The sequence below is a fragment of the Pimephales promelas genome, chromosome 10, assembly GCF_988280905.1.
Source record: "Pimephales promelas chromosome 10, fPimPro1.hap1.1, whole genome shotgun sequence".
NCBI lineage: Eukaryota > Metazoa > Chordata > Actinopteri > Cypriniformes > Leuciscidae > Pimephales > Pimephales promelas.
The window spans coordinates 7,810,772-7,838,001 of NC_142778.1; the positions used below are offsets into that span (position 1 = coordinate 7,810,772).

General features: G+C 37.8%; 1 protein-coding gene across 1 annotated transcript in view; it reads left to right on the forward strand.

Moving 5' to 3' along the window:
* Window positions 1–27,230, forward strand: part of LOC120473829 (transmembrane protein 255B) — a 39,226-nt gene that overhangs the window by 9,852 nt on the left and 2,144 nt on the right. Inside the window, exons 4-8 of the mRNA XM_039663867.2 lie at window positions 12,529–12,618; window positions 13,316–13,396; window positions 13,998–14,083; window positions 14,380–14,539; window positions 25,392–25,529. Coding sequence (XP_039519801.2) covers window positions 12,529–12,618; window positions 13,316–13,396; window positions 13,998–14,083; window positions 14,380–14,539; window positions 25,392–25,529 — 555 coding nt within the window. The remainder of the gene's footprint in view (window positions 1–12,528; window positions 12,619–13,315; window positions 13,397–13,997; window positions 14,084–14,379; window positions 14,540–25,391; window positions 25,530–27,230) is intronic.

Genomic DNA, 27,230 nt, shown 5'->3' on the forward strand with positions numbered 1-27,230 from the left:
AAGATTTGCAAGCTTGCAAAATATAAAAACATTAAAAAAAATATCTGCAAACATTATGTTGTTTTTGAGATTTCCTTCTTCAGAACTTCAACATTTTTTTACGATGTTGCGCAAACAAATTTTCAGAGTTTCAAATTTGTCAGTGTTCTCCCACTGTATTAGTTTGTTTTTCAGATTTAAAACCATGCAAATGGTGATCTGAAAACTGGTGTGCGAATGAGTGAAAAACAGGTTTGTAACTCTGAAAACATAGTTTTGCAGGCTTGAAAAGTGATTAAAAAAATAAAATCTCTGCAAACATAATTTTATTTTTGAGTTTTCCCTCTTCACAAGTGCAACACTCTTTTTTTACGGTGTTGCACATTAATTTTTTCAGAGTTTCAAATTTGTCAGCGTTCTCCCACTGTATTTACTTTGTTTTCCAGATTTGAAACCTTGTAAATGTTGATCTGAAAACTGGTGTGCGAATAGGTGAAAAAAGTTATGAAACTCTGAAAACTGAGGGTCGACAGGGCGAAACTTATTACTTTACATTACATTTGCAGCATATTTTTCAGAGCTGAGTTTACACAACACCCACTTCGCGGAGATACGCCCTCACAGTTGCGAGCTTGCGACTCGCGTGATTTGTGGCAGCGTTGTCACGCAGCTCTACTCCAAAACTCTGAAACTCAGACTGAGCGCAAATGAAGCATCGCAACCTCGAAACTTAAAAAAAGCCTGGTGGGCGGGCCTTCTGCTCTTGCCCAATGCTTCGCTGTCTGCTGACGTACAGTCCAATCACAATTCGTAATTTACTGGAAACATCAGACATGGGATTGACCGACTGCTCCGCCAATGACGAAAGCGCACAGGATACGCAATAAGGATGCACGGCTCTCTGGTCAGAAGCCCAAACAAACCAAAGGTGCGACGAGACAGCGGGGTTTACCACAGAGCTCGCGCCGCGCTGACATGTCATCTGCGCGGTTCAATGGTCCGAGCCGCGCGGCCGATTCGTCAACGCATCAGACGTGTTTCCTAGCAACACTCAATGGTCAGCGCGGCGCGAACAATCCTCACCAGCGCTGCGCTGACCGATTTAAACAGCAGTGCAAACCATACATAGCCTAGGGCCTACATGCAAATAAATGTACAATAAAGAAACCCCTCCTTCCTTACAAAAAATTGGTTCTCTGCTGAAGTTTAGAAGTTTTTCCTACAGAAGACAAAGAATAAGAAAGACAAGATGAAATGCATATTTCTTATATTTATTATCTTTAATAGTGTTAGTAAAGAGTAGTGCTGCGGAAAAAGTGTCCCTCCCAAATTGAATACACAGTAGGCTATGTGTGAACTTGGATGCACACACACACACACACTATCTATCTATCTATCTATCTATCTATCTATCTATCTATCTATCTATCTATCTATCTATCTATCTATCTATCTATCTATCTATCTATCTATCTATCTATCTATCTATCTATCTATCTATCTGTCTGTCTGTCTGTCTGTCTGTCTGTCTGTCTGTCTGTCTGTCTGTACATACATACATACATACATACATATATATATATATATATATATATATATATATATATATATATATATATATATATATATATATATATATAAGCATAAAAAGCTTAAAGTGATACTACAAATGATGGCTGAATGCAAAAACTTACTACAATAATAATAAAATACATTACCTGAACATAAACTGTCTGATATAATTACCAGAAGGTTAGCGTGCTCCTCAAGACGACTACGATATTGAAAGAAGTTTCTGCTTTGTGCAGCTCTTGTAGCAGGTCTTCAAAATATCGACGCACAGCACTACTCTTTACTAACACTATTAAAGATAATAAATATAAGAAATATGCATTTCATCTTGTCTTTCTTATTCTTTGTCTTCTGTAGGAAAAACTTCTAAACTTCAGCAGAGAACCAATTTTTTGTAAGGAAGGAGGGGTTTCTTTATTGTACATTTATTTGCATGTAGGCCCTAGGCTATGTATGGTTTGCACTGCTGTTTAAATCGGTCAGCGCAGCGCTGGTGAGGATTGTTCGCGCCGCGCTGACCATTGAGTGTTGCTAGGAAACACGTCTGATGCGTTGACGAATCGGCCGCGCGGCTCGGACCATTGAACCGCGCAGATGACATGTCAGCGCGGCGCGAGCTCTGTGGTAAACCCCGCTGTCTCGTCGCACCTTTGGTTTGTTTGGGCTTCTGACCAGAGAGCCGTGCATCCTTATTGCGTATCCTGTGCGCTTTCGTCATTGGCGGAGCAGTCGGTCAATCCCATGTCTGATGTTTCCAGTAAATTACGAATTGTGATTGGACTGTACGTCAGCAGACAGCGAAGCATTGGGCAAGAGCAGAAGGCCCGCCCACCAGGCTTTTTTTAAGTTTCGAGGTTGCGATGCTTCATTTGCGCTCAGTCTGAGTTTCAGAGTTTTGGAGTAGAGCTGCGTGACAACGCTGCCACAAATCACGCGAGTCGCAAGCTCGCAACTGTGAGGGCGTATCTCCGCGAAGTGGGTGTTGTGTAAACTCAGCTCTGAAAAATATGCTGCAAATGTAATGTAAAGTAATAAGTTTCGCCCTGTCGACCCTCAGTTTTCAGAGTTTCATAACTTTTTTCACCTATTCGCACACCAGTTTTCAGATCAACATTTACAAGGTTTCAAATCTGGAAAACAAAGTAAATACAGTGGGAGAACGCTGACAAATTTGAAACTCTGAAAAAATTAATGTGCAACACCGTAAAAAAAGAGTGTTGCACTTGTGAAGAGGGAAAACTCAAAAATAAAATTATGTTTGCAGAGATTTTATTTTTTTAATCACTTTTCAAGCCTGCAAAACTATGTTTTCAGAGTTACAAACCTGTTTTTCACTCATTCGCACACCAGTTTTCAGATCACCATTTGCATGGTTTTAAATCTGGAAAACAAACTAATACAGTGGGAGAACACTGACAAATTTGAAACTCTGAAAATTTGTTTGCGCAACATCGTAAAAAAATGTTGAAGTTCTGAAGAAGGAAATCTCAAAAACAACATAATGTTTGCAGATATTTTTTTTAATGTTTTTATATTTTGCAAGCTTGCAAATCTTATTTTTCGATCTTGCAAAACATTTTTTTGTAAGATTTTGAAGTTTTGAACATTTACTTTCAACCTTTCAGAACTTTATTTTCAGTTTTGAATCATGGCAGGATTTTAATCCCATAGAACAGCATCAGAGACTGACAGAGAAGAAATCAAAGAATTTTGAGTTAGCTATAGACGTGAAGGACTATAATGCTTTAAGAGCTTGCTGAAGTACTGGGGAGCAAAACCATTTAGTGCTTTGATTGTAAGTAATCAGCAATATTTTAAAATGTATACACTGTTTAATAGGGAGCCAATGCATTATTGACAGAACCTGGCTAATAAGGTCATACTTCCTGGTTCTGGTAAGAACTCGAGCTGCTGTGTTTTGGACCAGCTGTAGTTTGTTTATTTAGTAAAGTAACCACCCATAATTGCATTACAATAATCTAGCCTTGATGTCATGAACGCATTAACTACTAATTTTTCCGCATTTGTCATTGAGAGCACATGACGTAATTCATATTTTTAAGATGGAAAAATGCGGTTTTACAGATACAATGTCAAAGAGCACACCCAGGTTCCTAACCGACTACGAAGACTTGACAGAGCAGCCATCAAGTGTTTGACAATATTCTAGGTTAGTACATGAGGAAGTTTTTTGTCCTATAGACCTTATTCAGAGCAGCGCCATGACAGGTATAAAAAAGTGAGGCTGTGAGGGATAGACTTACTGTGTTTCCAATGGCATCCGCTGTAAAAAGCTGAATAAAGCTCCTAGATTACTTACAATTTTCCACAGCTTACAGATCAGGAGTTTTTTGTCAACTGACATTTCTTGGAAAGATATTTTTCCAGTGTTTCATGAGCAGAACAATCCGAAAACACATTAAATAACAATACAGCCCATTGAAGAGATGCATGACTATCCTCACAGCCTCGCTTTCATTCTCATTAAAAATCAAAGATGGCGCTGCCGTGAATAAGGTGTATAATCAGAATCTTTGTTTTTTCAGAATTAAGTAGTAGGAAATAACTAGTCATCCAGTTTTTTATGCCAGCTATGCATTCCATTAATTTTGTGAATTAGCAAGTTTCGTCAGGGCGTGAAGAAATATAGAGCATATGCATATCATCAGCATAACAGTGAAACTAATGCCATGCTTCCTAATGATATCTCCTAAGGGTAGCATGTACAAAGTGAACAATAACGGTCCTAGTACTGAGACTTGTGGTACTCCATAACGAACTTATGAACTTACGCTTACAATGAATGATCGATAAGACATCTCCTCATTTACCAACGCATTCTCACCCCAAGGCGTCACCTTTGACCATGCTTCAATATTTGACGTTTTAGGCGCCCTTTAGCGTCACTTACATGACGCGATCTTACGGCGTCATCTAACTGACGCTAAAGGAAAGCGTCAGTTAGAGGACGCGGTTAGGTTTAGGTGTGGGGTGGGGGTAGGGTACACGCGATCCTAGGACGTCATCTAACTGACGCTAAAGGGCGCCTAAAGCGTCAGATATTGAAGCATGTCCAAATGCTTCCCAAGGCGTCAGTTAGGTGACGCCTTGGGAGTGAGAATGGGCTGCATTTACTGCTACAAACCGATAACAGTCAGATAAGTATGATTTAAACCATTACTAATGCAATTCCCAGCGCAGTCTCATCCCAAGACGTTATATAACTGACGTCTTGGGACGTCTTTTGACCATACGTCAACATCCGCCTATTTAGGGTACCCTTAAACGTCGTTTAGATGACGTTATCAGATCCTAACCGTACCCCAGACCTAAACCTACCCCGTCACCTAACTGACGTCAAAGGTAAAGCGTCAGTTGTATGACGGCCCGGGATCGTCATCTAACCGACGTTTAAGGGTACCCTAAAAAGGCAGATATTGACGTATGGTCAAAAGACGTCAGTTATATGACATCTTGGGATGAGACTGTGTTACAACTCCACTAATGCCAACATCATTTTTGAGTTTAATTAAAAGAATGTTGTGGTTAATAGTATCAAATGCAGCACTAAGATTAAGAGTAACACCAATAGCAAGATAGAACCACAATGATGATAAGAGTACTATGGTATGGTCTAAATCCTGAGTGGAAAATCCTTGCAGATACCATTTCTTTCTAAAAAAAGGAACATTGTGAGGATACTGCCTTTTCTAGTATCTTTAACAGAAAAGGTAGATCAATATTATTGTATTGATCCACATTCATATACTGTATATATATCAATATGTGAATCCGTTGACCAGGCTACACATGACATGAGTTGTTGTCTCATTGGCACAAATTAATTTAGATGAGATTAGATAGAACTGTATTGATCCCACACTTGTGCTTCACGGACTTCCAAAGCTTTGTTTGGTCACATGCTTTTTCTGCTCTGCTGTGATTTGTTAGATATGGTGGAGAAAACAAGTGTGACCACCAGAAGTCACTAATTCACATTGTGTTAAAAGCTTTGAACCTTTTTCCGGCTCAATTTGATGAAAGCCTCAAATGCTTCAGAAAGCCTCGGTTTCCCGTCACTAGGTTTAAGCTGCCACCAAACACAACCAGAAGAGAGGTGGGAGCAGGGTTTTAGCAAAAACATAGGATGGCCAAAAGGAATCTAAACTAGAACTTAGGTTCTTCCCGGTCTGGCCATGACAGCTGCTTGCACAGTAGGCCAGCTTTAAGGGAGAAGACAGAACAAAAGAAAGGCAAAGTTGGTAATGCAGGTGTTAGCGGTTTAACCATGTATTGCTCCAGCTGTGCCTTGTCCTGCGGGTGTCTGCACCCAGGCCATTCCAACCTGAAGGAGAAGCACAGTTCCCAGATTTATAGTGATCTCCATTGGGACATTATTGGCTACAGCTGTGATTGGTTTCATGTTTGGAGGCTGGAAGTACCCATAATTGATGATGACTTTTCCCAGCTGGGACCTACTTCTTTGTTCCTTTGTTTTTGTGAAACCATATTGATCTGGCCCAGTTGGAATGATTGTTTTCTATTTTGTGGTGTTACAAAATCAGAATTAGACAGTATGTTAGACGAGTGTTTCCCAAACCTGCTTCTGGAGGCGCGCCAACAGTGCACGTTTTGTATGTCTGTCTCCCTTATGTGTACTATATATTTCTGGTCTTGGAGTCTTTACTAACGAGCTGATGAGTTGATTCAGGTCTGATTGATTAGGAAGAGTTGGAAAATGTGTGCGTCCAGGAACAGGTTGGGGAAACAATAAACTTCATATAGGGGATACGATATTTTCATGATTTACTGGGGCTATTCAGTGATTTTATTGCCTTCCGAATCCATAATCCCTGGCTGAATTACCTGCTGTTTTTTTTGACAAACACCAAGGTCGTGTGGTAATTTAATTGCCATCTAAATCCACATCTCTGACCAACACCACCAAGTCCACGCGCCTGCGTACAACTTTCACTGTCAAGCAGACTTTTGCGTTTTTACCGTTTACACGGTAACGCGGCGGTGGAGCGTTTTTAAGATTTCCACTCAGGAGGGTGGTTTCACTTTTTTGCGTTTTTGAGCCTCAAAAACACTGTTGCCGTGTAAACGAAAGGCACATCCGATAAAATATTTGTACGTTTTCACCCGCGAGCGTTCTCGTGTAAACAGGGCCTGAGTTTGCAATAGGAATCAATTCAAAATTCTCTGTTTAAGGCCCTGTTTACACGAGAACGCTGGCGGGTGAAAACTTATAAACTTTGAAAACGCAACGCCACTTTTGCATTTTCTCTTCAGAATCGTTTCCGTGTAAACATAGCCTTAATCCTTTTTGAGCACCAGAACTGTTGCGCTACAGGCTACACATAATTTGCATGATTATGAGATTTTATCTTTGCATGATAAAAGATGTACTACACTTTAAAAAAGAGAAAAATAAAAAAGCAACAAATGGGCCGTTACAGTAATACAATTGTAAAATGTATTATTAACAATTACATTAAAATATAAACAAAGCAGCTTTGTTTACCTCATGTAAATAAGAGTTTACATTAACTTATTTCTGCTAATTTCCATATTTTTTTAAATGTCATACATCCTTTCGAGATTTGAGAAAAAATATTTTAAAGATACATGTATAGCTTCCAATTTTTAAATAGGTGATTTAAATAATCACATAATATAACAGGACATTATTTTTATATTATTAAATTAAAAATAAATGTATCTGTATTATTCCAAGCATATTACATTTTACTTACAGCACAGCAGACAATCATGGATTCATGGACATGGATCCATGAATCATGGACACAATCATTGAATTCCAACCAGGGAATATTATTTTCAGGCATGATGTTCGTCTAAATAATCAAATAATAAGATAAACATTATTTGACGAGGACATAGATGGTGTGAGGTCTAAAAAAGCTAATGTGCTGCAGCTACAACATTTATTGTGTTTCTAAGTTTTGTTCACATGTGCTACAGTACTTGCTGTTTTGAATTTGGCTTTATAAGATTTCAGAATTTGGCTTCAAGTTTCCTGGCACCAATAAACAATGATTTCACCTTTAAATGAATACAACTAACTATAATATATTCTTTTATAGTTGCTGATAAAATGTGATATATTAGATAATCACCAATTAAACTTTGTTTTGGAGCTGTATAATAATCAAAAACAAATGAGCATTAGTAACTCTAAATGAAAAATAAAGGAAATTTAAACACAGGCTTTTTAATAAAACAATGTTATGATAATTACAAAGCTCGAAAACATTGCATGAATGGCATTAATAGAACAAAACCATGAAATTTCCACAAGGATATGCAGTTTCTTGAGGCGTTAGTGGCTGTTTATATGTTTTCTGCGGCCATCTGAAGCAGTTCTTTGAGGCAGTTTGCTTTGTTGGTGGCCAACCAACATCTTTTAACCTACTGTAGTTGATATGATGGCAGAAATTAAATGTCCGCTTTCTCAGCCTAACTCAACAATGGTTCAAAAGAAAGTGCTGTCCACATTATTGCAGCTTGATTTCCAGAGCATAGTGATGGTAACCTTAAAGGGTATTTGATTCAATTTGCTAGGGTTTGATTCAAGTACTAATTCAAAACGAATTGTTGAGATGGGAAAAACTGGAAAATCTTTGGCATCATTTCCACTTCTCCTTATGACCATGATTTAACCCTTTATAAAGTTTAGACAACAGTGTCAGAGAAAAGCTTTCTGATACATCCCTATGTGGAGACAACTAGAAGTAAAATATCCTGAGCAAGACTAGTTGCTCCAGAGGCGTGTGACCTCTGACATATAAAGCAATTGTAAGTCGCTTTGGATAAAAGCGTCAGCTAAATGAATAAATGTAAATGTACAAAAGTCTGGTGGGACCAGGCTAATTAAACAGTTATACATTGTAGGGGAATTTATAGTTAAAGATCCAAGGACCAGATATAATGAATGACAAGGAGTCAAAAGTTTTACTGAAGACTCATTTGTAATTTCAACAGAAGTCAGCTTCAACACTCAGGAAGGATTTCGTAGGCCTCTTTCACATTTTCACACCAATTATACTCTCAGAAAATCATGAAGATATGTCATTACTTCAGGTTGAATGATTCTGATTGGCTAAGAAATAGATAATCTTAGAAAATGTCCACACATGGACTGTTAAGCAGAAGCATACCTTCATTGATGATACGGCTGACAGCCGGACCCTGAGTTAGGTTAGAAGTGACCCTCCTGGGTCACAGAACTGAGTTTCTAATGAGAAAAGTGCCAGCTTGTTGAGAAAAACAAGTCATTCCATCTCCCCAGGGTGGCAGTTGTTCTCCTCACCAATACTTGTCTGCAACACAAAAATACTAGCACAGATACACAGGATAATTCTTCAAGGCTGAAGTTTTTCAAGCTCTGGCTCTAACTGGAATCTTTCCCCCAAAACATATTGATAACACGTTCTTTCTCACAGTGAGAGGTTCAGACAATATTCTAGTATTTGAATAAAGAAAAGTAAAATAAAATGAAAAAAATGTTGGGCGGAATTTTGCCCATCTGGGATTGATTGAACCATTGGATGGTTGCAGTTTGCTATTGCTGTGATGTCATATTATGTTATTGACAGGTTGTTCCATCAGAGCATCCATAAACACATCATCAGAGAAGAGATGATGTTATTTTGATTAAGGGGGGGGGGGGGGTTGACTGCTTTTTTTCTTTGCATGATTCTGTTTATGGGGTGCAATATAACAAATAGTCGTGGTTTTTCTTTTTTAAAAAGTCTTATTTTTCATAAACTTCACCTTTATTGTATGCCACGCTCTCCTCTGTCCCCTGAAGGAGCGGTCAACTTCCTGGTTCTATGAAACCACTCCCTCAGAAACAGGCAGTGGGCTCAGATTGGTTAGTTTGGGCTGGTGTGTGGTGATTGGCTAAACTGTCGCTCACGTTGTCCGGATACTTCACGCCCATTACCTTTACGGGCAAAACGTGCCTGCGCTCCAGATGTAAATAATGGTGTGAACTGCAGTATCATTTTGAGGCAGAATCAGACCGAGAAAGCGGCGATGTAAGAGTCAAGCAGAACCTCGCCACACACGGCTCTTACTAAACGTTTCTGAATGACAATTTGCTACATTTTTTAACTTTATACACGTTTGTTTAACACAATAGCATCTGACTGGCAACAATAGCAACTGACTGGCTACTAATGTTGAACACAAACAGCGTTGACATTAGTTTACGGTCTTGATCAAATCGAAAATAACGTCATAAAGCATATATACATGAAAAATACGTTTAAAACATTTGTATTTATACAAAATTCAGGTCCATAATGTTTGTACGCGTTTGTTGTAGACAGAAAATAGCATAACTAGTAGCCGAGTGGCTATAAAGCCAGCGCTGGTATTTGAAAAAAAATAAAACACAAGGCTATGTCTGGAATTATACATGCAAATACATTTAAAATGATTAAGTCTTAGTCTACTTACAGGTTGTGGCCCAACAACTGCTGCCTCTGGTTTTAAAGTTGGAACTGCTTCATGTTTTAGTAACAGTTTCTTGTTGAATCCGGTGTTGAACTCGTGGAGATTCTGGAAGCTGTCTTCCGTAAAATGCGCAGCACAGAGAGCTAAATTACGATCGTCATTTTCAGGAACATAATCAAACATAAACTGTATCCATTGATGACGAAGTACAGCGTACGTGGGAAGCTTGAACACAGAAGACCTGACAGCTGGGTGAACAAAACACTCGACGAGCATTTTCCAGAGGGTTGATGTAAATGTGTGGGTTAGTGACGTCTAAAACCCAGCTGTAGTCCCAATCGAGTTTTTAGGCAATATACTTCCTGATTTTTTTCTCTGATTACACTGAACTTTCAGCGCTGCAACTTTGCAGATACTGTTCATGCACCAACAGCAACATTACACACTATTTAAAATGAAAAAAGTGAAATCATAATCAACCCCCCCTTTAATGATTAGGAAGGCACATGAATTAAAAATAAAATAATTATGTGCATAGATAAACACTGATATTTCATTTAAAAACATATTTATTTATTTATGTATTTTTTAATTTTGAAATTTGACTGCGATATGCATGTAGTCTCTATGTAGTCTGAATATATTTTCCTCGTTCCCATCTTTGAACTGTGATTCACATCTGGTATATTTCACTTAACTGAACAAGAAGCACAGATCCTGAGCGTAAACCTTGTTCTTTTATTTTCCTTCCTGTTATTGATCTCTGATCCTCTATTGACCTTCATACAGTATGTCTATTTAGTGTCTCGGTCCACCTTCTCTCTTCCTGCCTCTCCTTTTCTGCATATCCTTTTCTTTGCATATGTCTCTCTGTTGGCGGTGGGTTCAGCTTCCTTTTGGCTGTCTGTCTCTGATCAGCTGAGTAAAGATCTGTCCCTGTGGATATCATATTGCATATTGAAATAAATACAGTACTTTTTGTTTAGACATTGCAGTCAGTTATATGTAATTTATGGCTAGATTCAAAGCCAGATGAGTTTTTTTGTGCCCTCAGGAATCAAATAAAAATGTATAGGCTTTGGACAAGACAAATACTATGCGTCTTCTTTGTCCTGGCTGCTATCCAATATTTGGACAAATGCTGTGTGTATGTGCACATATGACACGTGTATATACATGTTTATTTAAAAGGGAAGGTATTTACAACATTAAAGTTCATGTCAAATGAAGCAGTGTTTTAATATAATTAGTCCTCTTGTGGTTATTTTACCCAGCTAACTGAATTTTGTTATAAGAACGTTCTCCAAATATTCAGTGTTGGTTCTGGGATCGTGAAAAATGTCTAGTTTTCTTGACATTCGATGAACGTGTTTTAAAAGGTATAATGTTCCTCAAACGTTCTTTAACTGTAATTTTAGACTAGAAATTCAATATGGTAGTAATGTTTATTTCTAACATTCCAAGAACATACATTTTTTTACAGAATGTCACTGCACAGCAAAAACTCAAGAGCTTTAAAATTTGAGTGTTAAATTAACACTGAAGAGTGTTAAAGTTAATGTACAATTTAAGTTTTTGATTGAGTGATGATGCATTACTGATGACACCTGATGACCAAAATCACTAAAGAAGAAAAATCAAATTTCAGTCACCATTGTGGTGATCAGTGTTTGGTTTCGTTGGGCAGTTGAACTTTGTTTAACTTTAGATTTTGTCTGGCTGCTGTACATGAGGTATGACAGCCAGATGAACAAAGAGAAAAGGTGATCTGATCTTGTTGGTTATGTTATAACATAATCATCATTTCACAATCATATAACCTGAATCACTGAACTAAAGTATTCCTAATTTCTGATTAGATTGTATATTGGTCATTACAAAATCAAAGTAATTAACAAAATTCTGTTAGCTAGGTAGATGGCTAAAATAATTTGACATTTCAAATGTAAAAACTATGCGCTTTTCCGGCTCCATTTGAATACATGTGGCATTTAATTGAAGCAAAAATATTATTAATGGGATTAATATTGGTATTAATGGGATTATTATGGGTTAATATTGGAATTATAATGTGATTAATATTAATAATATTAATTATAAAAGACAACAGTGATTTATAAATATCTTTTTAAGGTGTGCATTAGGCTTCTTTGTAAATTACATTAACATTGTGATTAGTACAAAATGTACAACAATTATTTGTATGACAACAGGAAACACTTCATGACCTTGACAACATTAGGCTAATACATTCTTTACACTTTGAGGGCCACATACAGCCTGATTTAGAACTTGAACTTATATATTATTATTATTTTCAACTAAAAAAAAATATTATATAAAACATTCCAAGAAATATATATTTTTTTGAATATTGTTATGCATTTAGGAGAAAATGTACCAAAAATAAATAAAAATGACAGCATTTCTTTTGTTTGTCAATCCAAATGTATATTTGTATCTATAATCCATTTTTCTGTTTCTGTCCAGCTGATCGCAGCCATTGTGTTCCTGAGTTTTGGTATCATTTCCAGCTTCTTGTGTCTTTTGGTTGATGGTGTTTTCATCCTGCTCAACATTGTGAGTACATTAACCATTCACAATTTTGCATAAAAACTACCTTAGCAACTGCCTAGCTGCCATTCACCATTTAGCAATGCTATAGCAACCAAAGGGTACTATACTGGAGATCTGCATTCTTGTCTCTGCACAATCACATGTTCAGCCCAGAAGCCAGTTCCATGAACATAGCCAATATGATGATAAGACTGTGTCTTAAAAACTAGTCTGACTATCTAGCAGTTAATTATAGATATCAGTCTTAGGCTACTTTTTGGATTCAATTTAGACTAATCTACCTTTTATGTAACTGACTTTTAAAAGTTACAACCAGTCTTGAAGGGGAAAAAAAGATGGATAACTTGTAAGACTAGTCTATGCAACCCGTCACAGATTTCAGTGTCAAAATACATTCAATGGCTTAATTTGGAGAAATGTGGAAGACACTGGATACTAGCGCTCTTTCGTACTTGTGTAAAACTTCAGAGGACAGATCATCTGTCTTAGCAGCATGGATGAGGCCCATAAAGAGAAGAAGGATGGGATTGAAGGGATAAGGTGTGGTGAGAAGAAAATCCCACTGTGAGCTTCTCCAAACAAAAGGCATTTTACTGTTTCTTGTCACTCCAAAAAGGGAATTGTATTAAAAAAAAAGTTTGTTAAAACAGTTTCAAAGGAAACGGATAAAATGTAGACATTTCTTACACTCTGTCAACAGGATATGCGTCCAATGAGGGCAGGAAGATGTCAGTTCTACACCAGTGGAAATAGCTACATCTATGAGAACTACTACGCTACTGTGAGTCAAATCCTCTTGTAAAATATCCCTTGTGAAAAAGAAGTGTGGTTCATTTTATTGAATGTGCACTTGCAGTATTCTGCAAATCAAATAAAAGACTAAATAAAATGCTATTTATATATATTTAAAGAGAGTACTCTTTCATGACTAAGTAATTAAGTAAAGTTAACTCACCGCCATTGACGGAACTTTCCGGCAATCCATGTTTTCACTGTTATATGGTAGGTTGGAGCTATTACTCAACTTCTATAGTAGTACAGAATCTCCAGACCAAAACACATGAAAAGAAAAAGCAGAAACAAGTTATTGAAGCATATGCACATCTAAAATAACGCAAATATCAAAAAATAAACAGGAAATAAATCACATCTGCCTAATGTTACCGAATGAGCTGTCAACCCATGATAAGCTATAGGACTGGGGGGTGTTAATAGAAGCGATCCACTCCATCTACGAATTTTGATAATCGTTCTAAATGCGATCCAGACAATGCGATTTTCTCCGCTTTTTGTTCAAAATGTTGCTTTTTATGAAACTTACCCACATTCAAATGTTGAATAGCCTATAACATTTTATTTCCTGAACTTACTTTGTTTTGTAGGTTCCCTGTCAAGGCCTAACAGAGTCCTGTGATATGAAAGTTCGCAGTGGAACATGTTACTGTTGTGATTTGTATGATTGTGCCAAGTAAGTAATTCACATATTTGTGAGGACACATTTTAAAGAAACACTCATCAATAATGCTCAATAAATAATAATAATGTCTACCCCATAGCATAATAGAAAGCTAAGGCAAATATAACTATTGCTATTATTCATGTTTTGAGGGTTCAAATTCCTAAAAGTAAGTAAGGAAACTCATTTCGCACTGCACAAAGCATGAGCCACTTAGATTTTCTTCAGAACATCTAGTTGCAGTAGATGCGTTATTAATGTGAAATAGCACATAATACCATGAATGATTTGCTTGCTTTCTTTTCCAGTGGAGGATATCTGAACAATTACTATGAGTTTGTTGGTGTGCAGAGCTGTCAGGAGGTCCTTTCTCTGTATGTTCTCCTCTGGATCCTAACTGCCCTCAACCTTCTGGCCTTCGTGTTTGGAATCCTGACCACTGCTGTACTGGGCGGTTTCAAAGACATGGTGAGTCTCTGAGAAATGAAGAAAAAGAGTACTCTGCAGTGACATTGTGTTTAGAATCAGAATTTAAACTTCAATTTAAAGAGTCCATTTCATAAAATATGAATTTTGCCCATTCATGATCAAATTTCTGCGAATTTTCATGGGAATTTCGCATGAAGGGTGAAGATTCCTTCACACAGATTTGTCTATGGATTCACACATTCACCGCATTGACCAACAGAAAGGTGCTTGGTTTGAAAGTGTATTGTAATCTGTGCTTCACACATCACTACACTATTTACAGACAATTCAGAAATTTAGGTTAGGGTCTAGTTATCTAGTTGCTTATAACATGCATATTACTAGGATATTAGCTGTTTATTAGTACTTATAAAGCACATATCAATGCCTTATTCTACATTACCATATTCTACATCCCTTAATCCTACTAAATACCTCAACTTAACAACCTTACTAACTATTAATAAGCAGTAATTAGAGGAGTTGATTAAGGGAAAGGTCATTGGTAATAGTTAGTTAATAGTGAGAATTGGAGAACTATTAAACTATTAGAATTGGAGAACCCTAAACTAAAAATCCAAAAAGATCTGCAATGATTTAGTAAGCTGCTTTACACCTATAAAAATCTCTGCTAGGTGTGGGAGATATTGAATTTGATTTTATGATTTTGGCTTCCAATGATCAGGAAACAAGACAATTGTGATTTAAGAGGTCATTGTCCCACAATCAGTTTCAAAATTTGTCTTCTGTTGTAAATCGAATGCACCCCATTTCTGGTACACTTTTGTCCCTCCCTAAAAGCCTAAACTTAATGCCCAAATCAGTTCAAGTGATTGCTGTAAAATGCAGTGTAGTGTTGCTAAACTGTGGGATGTGATTGTTCAACGCATTCTCATCCTAGGGCGTCATATACTGAAGCTTTTGACAATGTGTATACATCCAACGCACACGGCACCCTTTAGCGTCAATATAATGCCGCGTTCCAGGCAACCTGTAACTCGTGTTTTTCCAACCTTATACCTGTGAAAGTGCACTGGAACGGCAGTCAAACTCGTGATTTCCCACCCGTGAACTCGTACTAGACCGATGTACTCCCAGTTACGAGCTCTGACGAACCAATGACAGCCCCTACTTATGCAGTGTTTCTGCAGGCGGTACACGGTGAGAATACACTTTAGGACAATATAACGTCAACTAGTTTTCAGTCCATTGAGTGCAACGATATACCAAATACATTTCCAAATATACAAATAAAGTAAAATAAAGAGCATAACAGCTTATCTTGCCTCATGCGCTATTTTTCCTCCTCAGTTTCCCACAAATAAACAAGGAGTAAGCACCTTTGGCGTTAGAAAATATTACAAACGCGCGTGAGCCCCGTAAGGTCCGCCATGCTGGTTTGTTTACATCTAGGTAGTTTGGCGTGAATGACCTGACCTGGAATGCTATAAAGTCGTAAGTCGTGGTTTGAAGTCGTGATTTGCGTGTTCAAAAACCTGCCTGGAACGCAGCATAACACGCTTCAGTTATGGATAGGGTTAGGGTTAGACCACTAGGAGGCGCCTTCTGCCCCATATATATCTGTGTATTGACGCTAAAGGGTGCCATGTGCGTTGGATGTATACGCATTGTCAAAAGCGTCAGGATATGACGCCTTGGGATGAGAACGGGGTGGCTTGTTAAACCCGGTCTCGAATGGAACCCGAAGCCTTCGCGATCTTCTTACGAGTCCACACGTAATGGCACTTTGCTTGGCAAAAGTGTGCATCGAGGGGGCGCTCGCTTCTGATACCTAAAATAACAAATGGGACACCCTATGGTCTTGTGGACTTAATTGACACATGCACACAGCAACCATTACGTCCACAAGACCACAAGTGCACATCAAGTGTGCGATTTGGGACAGAGCGTAAATAATAGCATATATAAGAAACCCGTTCAGAAGACACACAAGTGAAGTATGCTTTGTGCTTCAGGTGTGTGCAATCAAAAATAGCTAAAATTGTAACGTTGTAAAAAAAAAAAAACAACAACAAAAACATAAAGGTCATATCAAGTAATAATGTGTGCACATGTGGTCTTTAGACAAAGTGAGAGAGGAGAATGAAAAGGGAATAGTAGTTTGTAAGAAGACAACACATCTTTTAATTGTTTCATCATTTTCTGCAATCCTTATATAATGCTGCTTTCACATCCCACGCCAACATCCTGCAAATTTGGCTTGTGTTTAACTAAAAGTGACATTCTCAAATTAGAAAGAAAGGGAAGGTTTTTGTGATCTCTTGGGAATCTGTGGTGACATCCTTTTGTTTGTGCTTTTGTTTATTGATAAAGCAGCAAACAGCTGCAGAGATTTCCACTTTGTTTCCAGTAATTCACTTCAACACTGTAATCTTCCAGTGTTGAAGGATTGGAAATCCATCATATTTATGAATTGTCCTTTCCTGCGAAGTCAATCTTGGCCTAAACGCAGATGTTTGGCTGACCAAAACGGATTCTCCTCATGGATGTGTGTATTTTTTCTTTGTCCTTGATGCAAACAAGCTTTTTAGTTTCTCCTGCAAATAGAAACGCAGAACATATTGCTGCTGTCACCATGTTTGATTGATGGTGTTACTGGAGAGGATGGCTTTATTTAATTTGGCTAAGAGAACAAAATAGTAACAATTTAAACCATGTGTGTGTGTGTATGTGTTGCTGTAATTGCAAACTTAAAAAGGTCAAATGAAATGTCAGAATAAAACGAAGAATAAATAAACACAAGCATTAGAACAAAATTATTTTTAATAATTCAGCCATTAATGATTTGTTTCCTTTTTCAATATTGCTGTGGTAAGTTTTTGCATTTACACTGCAGGACTTAATACGACGATCTATTTTGACATATGAGATTTTCTGTCCCTTTGGTTATCACTGTCAGTCATCGCAAATATTAGTCCAGACAAAAATTCAGTACTGCATATTAGTGAAGTTTGAGGTAGGATGACATATACTTCTAAAAATAAATATAAATGATCATACTTTTATTTAATGTGTATGTAACTCAAGTGAATTTATTATAAATATTAAAAATATTTAGTTAATATAAATTGTCAAGTAATAAACTGTGTGTTAAATGTATGTTGCAATGTTTAATATGAAACTAAATGTAATTCGGGAGATGTATGTTGCAATGTTTAATATGAAAATGTATGTAATTCGGGAGATGTATGTTGCAATGTTTAATATGAAAATGTATGTAATTCGGGAGACGTGTACTTCATCTGATAAAATTCCAGGACAGGAATTGAGAACCACTGGAATATTGAAACTAAAGCTTTTTTGATGCATCATTTTAATGACTTTAAAGCTTTTACAGAGCTTCCTGGGTAAAATAACAATTGGTGTAATCCTTCCTTTTCACTGAAATCCAGACAACATACACTTCCACCCTGGTAATAACTACAAAGAACCCAATCATGTCTGAATCAATATTTGAAATGACAGATGAACTCATTATAGGGATCCAATCTCATCAGAATAGTGCTGAAGACACATGCTCTTCTGGAAACACTTATGCAAAAGAATGAAAAGCAGTTACAAACATGGTCCAATTTTTCACAAAGGTCAAAAGAGTGCTGCTTTAAAGGATTTAAGTGGGACAATATTGGACCGCAAATCACATAAAACACGGCACATCTGTCGGACCGCTGGAAGGGCTTTTTAAAAAACTGTCAGCAGAGCACAATGAAGAGAAACTTCTGGGCTTATTTTTTATATAAATGATCCTCCGGATAAATCTCTGTGTGTTGAAGAGAAATGTTAGTAAATGTTTTAATGGTTTCTGCTTATTCACCTAAATATCTCTGACACTGTGTCAGTATAAATCTTCAAACCCTCAACAGTATTTGTCACGGTCTGGTAAGTCCATACAACCAGTAGGCGGACAGCATGGGCCAGGCTCGAATCCCAAGCAGACGTCCCAGGATGCAGGGTGGAACTGAAGAGTCCCAGGATACAGCAGGAGACCACCACATCCGAGCTGGAAGGCTCACTTGAGAATGTCTGGAGGATCAGCTGGCTTGCCAACGTCTAAATGGGAGGCTTGGGAACATTTGGAGGGCCGGCTGACTAGCCGACGTCCGGAAGGCCGGCTGACTATGACGGCCTCCGTGGCCGTAATGAAGGAACTATGACGACCTCAATGGACGTGATGAGGGATCTTTGATGAGTGGCCATGACGAGGGATCTTAGATTGGCCTTTCTTGGCCATGATGAAGGAACTTTGATCAGCCTTAGTGACTCAGTCTTCCTTCTCTGACAAGTCCCCCAGTTCCTGGTGCTGAAAACACCCCCACATCAGGATGCCACCCCATTTTACTGTTGGGATGGTATTGTAATGAGAAGTGCCTAGTTTCCTTCAGACATACAGAGGTTCATCAGACCAGAGAATCTTGTTTCTCAAAGTTGGAGAGTCCTTTAGGTGCTTTTTTTGTGTGCATATTCCAGGGTTTTTTATGCGTCTTTACTGAGGAAAGGCTTGAGTCTGGCCACTTTGCCATACAGCCCAGATCGGTGGAGTGTTGCAGTGATGTTTGTCCTACCGTCAGTTTTTCCCATCTCCATATACGGTATGATCATGGAGCTCAACCAGTGACCATCAGCTTCTAGGTCAATACTCTAACTAAGGCCCTTCTCCATCAATTGCTCAGTTTGGCCAGAAGGCCAGCTCTAAAAAAAGTCCTAGTTGTTCCAAACTTCTTCCATGAATGATTATATAGGCTTTATGATACTGTACTTTCAATGCAGCAGATTTTATTGTAGTCTTCCCCTGATCTGTGTCTAGACACAATCCTGTCACTGAGCTCTGCACCCTGTTCCCATGACCTTGTGGCTTGGTTTATGGTCTGATATGTATTTTCAGCTGTCAGACCTTTTATGGATGTTTCAATAAACTTTATATGATATGTGCCGTTTCAAATCATGTCCATTCAATTGAATTTGCCACAGGTTAACTCCAGTCGAAGTGTAGAAACATCTTAAAGGGGTCATATAATGGTACATGCACTTTTACAAGTTGATTGTACTGCAATGTGTGTTGTCAGTGCCTGTACACAACCATCATTTAATGATAAAAATCCATCCAGTGGTTTTGTTTTAATCTCCTTATATGTTTTCCCCTGCCTTAAATCGAGCCGTTCGACCGTGACACGTCACACGCCCCTCCCGCGGTTGTTGATTGACAGTAGTGTTTCAACACAGACCCGCCCTAAGCGAGCTGTCATCATAGAATCATAGACTATAGACCTTATGCACCAGAGAAAGGTAGGCGCCGTCATCTTTAGAATATTGTCTTTGAACTTCCGTTTTTGCGGTCGCTCTGTATATTTCTATGGCATCTCTGTCGAGGAGTAATTAGCTGGTGAAGTGGATTTACTTATTGTAGAGTTAACAAAAGTTATCATGAGCATTGTAATGTATATCATAAGCATTGTAAAGCAGTCTTAACAAATATCGACCAGGATTTTTTTTACAAGCAGTTCATTCATACCTATGCAAGATCGCTGTGAAAATACAGACCGGAAGTCAAAAGACAACGAGCACAACGCTGAAAAGGGGCGGGGCTACATAAGGTCTATCCACAAGTTTCCTACGCCCCATGAGGCCTTGCGTCAAAAGTGGGCGCGACTTCCGGTTGGAAGTAAACAAAGCACGATTTGACATGCTTGACACTCATTCATTCAACAGTTGACAGTCATTCAAGTTATAGCGATCCAAACTAGCTAACGATGTGGGAACACAACCTCAACGAAATTAAAAAAGGTCAAATAACAGTACCTTTACCCTCCACAGTAGTTGATTGGGAGTATTATAATAACATTATTAATAATCAATACTCATCAAGGCATGGTGACAGACAGTTGTTGTGCGAGCTGACAAACAATTAAAATAAAAAATACACACTTAGTCATTGTGCTTTGGAGTTTATTCAAAATTATAAATGAATGTGCTACTTGAATACATTAACTGGCACATTTGGTATTCTGTCAACACAGGCTTTGATCCTGAGTTTAGGTGTAACATCAGTAGAGAACAGCCAAACACATGCTGATAAAAGTTTATAGAATATTAAGAATTTAAACAAATGTACACAGGAAGATTCGTCGTCTTTTGGGAGGTGATGGAAACTACAGTCGTTGGCAGGAACACTCTGATTTTGTTTTCAGCTTATGTTCAAAACAATCACGTTTAAGCCACTGAACTAGTTTAGTCAGGTTATACATACAACCCCGAACAGCACATGTTGTCCATGACCTCAGTAACGACATCTCTCATAAAGATTGGCGTCTTTAAATAGTAAAATAATTCTCCGAAAAACAGCTAGCCTCTTCGCTAACTAACACACAAAATACCATTGGAATGCTACTTCCGCCGCCTCACCGGAAGTTTCACCCACTTTATTTTTTACAGGAGCGCCCCTCGGAAACTTGTGGATAGTCCGTCATTGTTGATACACTGGAGCAGAATGGCGTCTAAGCGATTGTGTTGTTCTGTTCTTGGGTGCAATAACAAACAGAAATCATTCTGATGTTCCTAAAAATGAACCGCTGAAGACGCAGTGGCTGAGTTTTGTTTAAGAAGGGAATATTCCCCACGATCAGCATCAGTACTTTCTTGTTTGCATCAGACTGGCGTTTCTCACCAGACTGCTTTATAAGGATCAGTATAAAGCTGGTTTTGCTCCTGAAAAAAAATGATCGGTACCAACTATTTATGCACCCTGCACCTAAAGTTTTATTAAGCTTTATATTAATATTTGCAAATCACGGAAAAAGTTTTTCATGACCATTAGTTGTAACGTCAATCTGTCAATGAACTGTATACATCAGTAAACACAGCGTTCTCATCTCACTACTCTACCCTGCCAGTGCATACAAAGATAGATCAAAGTAACATTGCGTTAACCAACCATTCAGAAACGTCCTCAAGCCTTGATTGTCGAACTTCTTTGCGGTGCGACTCCGGTTTAAACTGATACGGTTGCACAGATGTGTCCTCCTCAGAGACTCGCGCTGCCATTCTCTCTACAAAACCTTGTCGTCAAAGCAACACTCCACGTGCGTTCACGCCCGCAAGACAGAGGGGCGGGGTTTATTATTTAAAGGAATATGCACTGAAATGGAGTGCTGAAAACAAGAGCTGATTTTGACCAGGTAAAATGGTGTTTTCTTAAAATACTAATGAGAATTTTTAATAAAAGTATATTACAAAGTTTTCATTTAGACCCTAAACATTCAGATTAACTTGTACAAAAATGTCATTATATGACCCCTTTAAAGAGTAACTAAACACTAAACCAACCTTTTTTCGTTAATGATCTGTAAGAATGGATCTTTATTAATACCAGTCATTGATTCAAGTAACTTTTTTGACATTTGTTTATAAAGTGTTCTATTTCTACAATATATGGTGTAAAAACGTCTTAGTGCTGCCCTCTTCAGGTTGAACGGTGGCTACTGCAGTTGAATTTTCCTATTGGATGTTCTTACGCCCTTGGCAGTATAAAAACCATCTTGTGTCGTCAAAACTACTGTAGTGAGTCAGGAATTGGATTTGTGAGTATTGAAAACGATCAGGATAGAGTGGTTTAGCATCTATTTCGTCCCCTCTATCTCCGCTGGGGTCAGCCCACTTTTTCAGCATTTTCAAATATTGCCAGTGGGTGGAGTCAGGCTCTGACAAGGGGTTTAATTACCCTTTAAAGATGATACAGTGAAATTAGTATATCCTGGAAAAAAAGGGGGTAGAAATACTGTTTATATTTTTTTAATAAATGTATTTATTTATAGGCTTTGTCATTAAAAATGTAATTTAAAGCAGCTGCAACAACAAAATGTGAACAAAAAATAAAGGGGTAAGAATACGTTTTCAAGTTCACTGTAGATATCTTTTGCTAACCCGATTCATTTCAATTTGCTAAGATCGTTGTAACTATTACTTTAAACGGGTCTCTCAATGTGTAATTGTGTTCAGTGTATTTGATGGTTTGTGCTTGAATTGGATTGAACATTTTTTAACACAGTGTTTAATTTTGTCCTAAACGTTTGAGGTTTGAATTGGTGGTTTTGGCTTTGTGTTAATAGTTTTGATTAATGTGGTATTGCTTTCAGGAAATTTGTCTGAGCAATTGGGGGAAACTGTGCCAATTCAGACGGATGCTGAATGAAAGTTCCCCAAGACGGGCATTCGGGTTATACAGTCATGGTCAGAATTATTGGCACCCTTGGTAAATCTAATCAAAGATGGCTAGACAATTAAATCCGCATTGTTTATTCTTTTGATTTTTCATCAAAGAAAAAATCAAATCTAAACTTTCACTGAAGTAAAAGAATTGAAAGTAGTGGGAAAATCACAACTTTACACAGTAGTTTACGCAGCACTAGGCACTGTTTTTGTGTGGATGAGTGGGCCGGAGCGCATGTTAAGTAAATTCCTAATGATCTTTGTAACGTAAGTGAATCAATCAAAACTAACGTTAGCTGGACAATAACATTATTCTAGAGCTGCTGTAAAGCCAAAACAATCTGTTACTTTAATTTCCTATTATCACTGAAGCTGCTGTGAACGATTATTGTTAAAAGTGCTATATAAATGATGGTGAGTTGACTTGAGAACACCCACCACACACCAGCTTATTGGTGGAGAAGAGACAGAATGATGCAGCCAATCATTGTTTATATGGGGATGATTAGGAGGCGATTTTGATGGATAGAGGCCAGTGGGCAAATTCGGTCAGGATGCCAGGGTTAAACCCTTACTTTTCTTCCAAGGACATCCTGGGATGTTGAATGACCACAAAGAGTCAGAACTTTGGTTTAACGTCTCATCTGAAACGATGGTTCTTTTTGACAGTATAGTGTCCCATCACTATACTGAGGCGTTAGGACCCACACAGACGAGGTGAGCGCCCCCTGCTGGCCTCACTAACAGCAGTTCAAGATCCAGCAGTATATATTTAACCGTGGGCATGAGGTACTTTTTTATTCCTGTTTGCACCAAACCCATCTAGTGTGTTTGCTGCCAAAAATCTATTTTTATGTCTGAGAACTATATCTATATGCTGGAGTTGTAGATGATTTTGGAGGATTTTTCTTGAAACCCTCCAAAAAACCTTGTGCTGATGTTTGAAATTTCTTAGGCTTTCTGACCCCAAGACACAAATAATCCCTGAAGTTCTCCAGCTGTGCTTCTTGGAGAGTCTTTGGCCACTCAAACTTTACTCCTCACTGTAAATTAGGATGATATAGACACATGTCCTCTTCAAGGCAGATATGTTACATCTTAAGTTGATTGTAACTTCTTAATTATTGCCCTGATGGTGGAATTGGAATGGAAATGCACATCAGAACTATATTCTTTGGTTTTACTCATTGTGATGGATGATTAAGGGAATTTGGCCTAATATTTATACTCCTTTGAAACAACAAGTCACGGCTAGACAATTTAATGTTCCTTATGGTGTGTTAATGTAAATATGAATGGGAATATACTTCAGAGATATTGTACTAAAAAAAATGGTGCAATAATTGCTAGATTTTTGCAAAAAATTTGAATGAAAGATCAAAAGGATAAACAATGCAGATTTATTTTTACAGCCATCTTTGATCATATTTACCAAGTAATTCTGGCCATGACTATGGCTTACATGCATAAAAAGTCACAATGAGGATTTATGAAAGCTTAAAATACTGCACATAATTGGCTATTTTTATGCTGTGTGTATCATCTTCAATTTAATACTTTTAATAACTTTTTAACATGTTTCACAACTTAAGACCTGCATCACTTCAATCAAAAACGGCAAAAAATTATCTTCTTCCTCAGTATTTACACAGCAAGTGTTGTTTTGTATCAAATTTAACAAGAACAATGAGGTAAGCAAAATAAACTTATTTTTCCCTTAAACCCAGGGAAACCCTTTGGTTATTCTCTTGACCCCACTTTTGATGTCTTAAATTTAAACGTGCTTATTTGATCAGTTTGTCAAAAAACGAGACTTAAAATCTTAAGTAATTTTGCTGCTCAAGAATGTTAAATGGATAGTTCACTTGAAATAATTCTTGGTATGTTTTAGCTTACCTCAAAGGCATCCAATATGTAGGTGTCTTTGTTTCCTCAGTAGTTTCAATTTTGATATTTTTAGGTCAAACCGTTCTTGTCTATCAGTCATATTATGAAAGTCAATGGTCACCACCTCAAAGAGCATGCACAGATAAGTTCAAATTAAACATGATTTAATGATTTGTAAAATGTAAGTACACATTGATGGCCTAAGACACAAAACGAGCGGTTTGTGTGAGAAAATGAACGAGTCATTACAAGTCATTAAATCATGTTTAATTTGGACTCTCTGTGCATGTTATTTGAGGCGGTGACCATAGACCTCCATTATATGACTGATAGACACAAACGTTTTGACCTAAAAATATCAAAATTGAAACTACTGCGGAAACAAAGACACCTACGATAGTTTTAAAGATAAGTTTTAACTTTAAGATAGTTTTAAAGGAAACCAAGACAAAAATACTGAGTAGGAAAATAATGTTTTGCAGTGCAGGATCAAAATAGATTGTGTTCATGCATTTAAATCCATTTAAAACATGATTTTATTGGCTCCTATACACACAATCTCCCTGCTCAACATAAAAATACGAATAAACAATGGGCCCTTTCCATAATTCTTGGATTGCAATGCTAGTATAGAAGTAAACTAAACTTTCTGGGGCAATTAAGAAACTGTTTGGATAAATATTCTATTGAAATTGCATACGGCATCCAGATATGATGCTTACATTTTTTTTTTTCTCGCCAGAGGAGTGGGGTGGTCGGTCTTGATGTGTCCCAGTGGAGAGGTTCATCTATATTCTCCTTTGATGGGGCTAACTGTTCATCCCCTACTGCACCCCTGCTAATAGACCCTAACACACACACAGGACACCAGCTCTACCCGGTCAGTTCATCACACTCACACACACACACACACACAGATTCCGCTCATGGTCTTTTATGGTATGATTCAGTCGCAGAGTTCAATCTGCAGACTTTTTGTGCACCGTGAAATTGGTGTGAGAGTCCCTATCAAATCCCCTGGTGACTCACAGAATGATCCCAGTCCAAAATCCCACAGCATTCCCCTATAAAACTGTGCCTAAGTACACTGATCCTTGGGCTTGTCCTGATCACACCCCTGCCCTGCCGAGAACACCAGCCAGAAGTCCAACCAATCCCAGATCATGGATCTCCCAGCACCCTCACCCCTGTTGAGTGATCTGGAGTTGCTTTTGGAAGCATCACCGTAAAAAAAGTTCCTCTGGCCAACTTAAACACTTTGCTAAGCATAATACATTAGGTATGTTCATCATGAACACAACAAATAAGTTAAAGCTGCAGTCCGCAGCTTTTTGGGGGGTTAAAAATTATCCAAAATATACATTTGAGAAAATACATAACCAGCTAGTGTTCAAAGCCATCTGCTTGCCTTAATTCAATTCAATTCAATTCAAATGAATTGACATTTGACAATGTATATTGTTTCAAAGCAGCTTTACAGAAGGTGCATTTCAGTAATGTATATAGAAAAAAACAATTAGTTAATCATGTATTAATTTAGGGCATAACATATCGCCGGCGTCGAGTCGTCTCATCGCAGGTGTTGGACACAAACTGGAGCTGACGAACGCTATTTTCCTCGGGACTAGCGTCCTGATAGCCTGACTTCGTCATACTCATATTAAACATGTCCAAATTAAACATGATTTAATGACTCGTAAATATAAGTAGACATTGATGGACTAAGACACGAAACGAGCGGTTTGTGTGAGAAAATGAACAGTATTTATATCCAAGTGATCTGAAGGCACATCTGTTGATGTATCGAAATCGTCTTCCATTGCAATTTTCTGTATATCTAAATATGTTTAGATCTTCACAGTGAAGGATAACACTTCTGAAATCTCTGTGTAAACAATGAGTGACGTACACGTGCAAGAGATCACTTCCGGCGCCTTGCCGGTGCTTGCCCTCAGAAACGCCCTCAGAGTACTTGGACGTGACTGTAGCCATGTTTCCATCCACTTGTCAATCGAATTATCTGAAGTTCGGTTAAAAAACTCATGCGGATAAAGCTGGTGAAAGTGTGTTTCCATCAAACGGCTTTAAAGCGAATAAAAACCTGTACGTAATGACGTCACATGCTGTTTTGCGATCAAATTGGTATATCGAATTGATTTGAGACATTTTAAGGTGTTTCCATTTATTTTCGCACTAAATCGAACAACATTCAAGCAAACTTTTGAGAACAAAGTTTTGTTTGACAAAACGGATCGCGCCATCTACCAAAAAATTATCAATATTTCACAAGTTGAAGGCTAATAATGCTTATGTGCCAGCTGATAGCGACATATGTTGGTTGTATGTTGGTTGTATTCGCTATAACAACCGCCTCGCTATATTATCCTGCTTATTACATAAATCAACCAAATAAATAAATAAATCAATAATTTGACACAAAATATTGCCTTAAAAACGAGTTTATTGATTTAAAAACGAGTATGCTTCTGCTAAAGAAAATAGTCTGAACCGTCTCCATGGCAACGGTGTGTTATGCTAGCAGCGCCGCAGTTTGTTAACTAGAAATAACAAACCACATTCT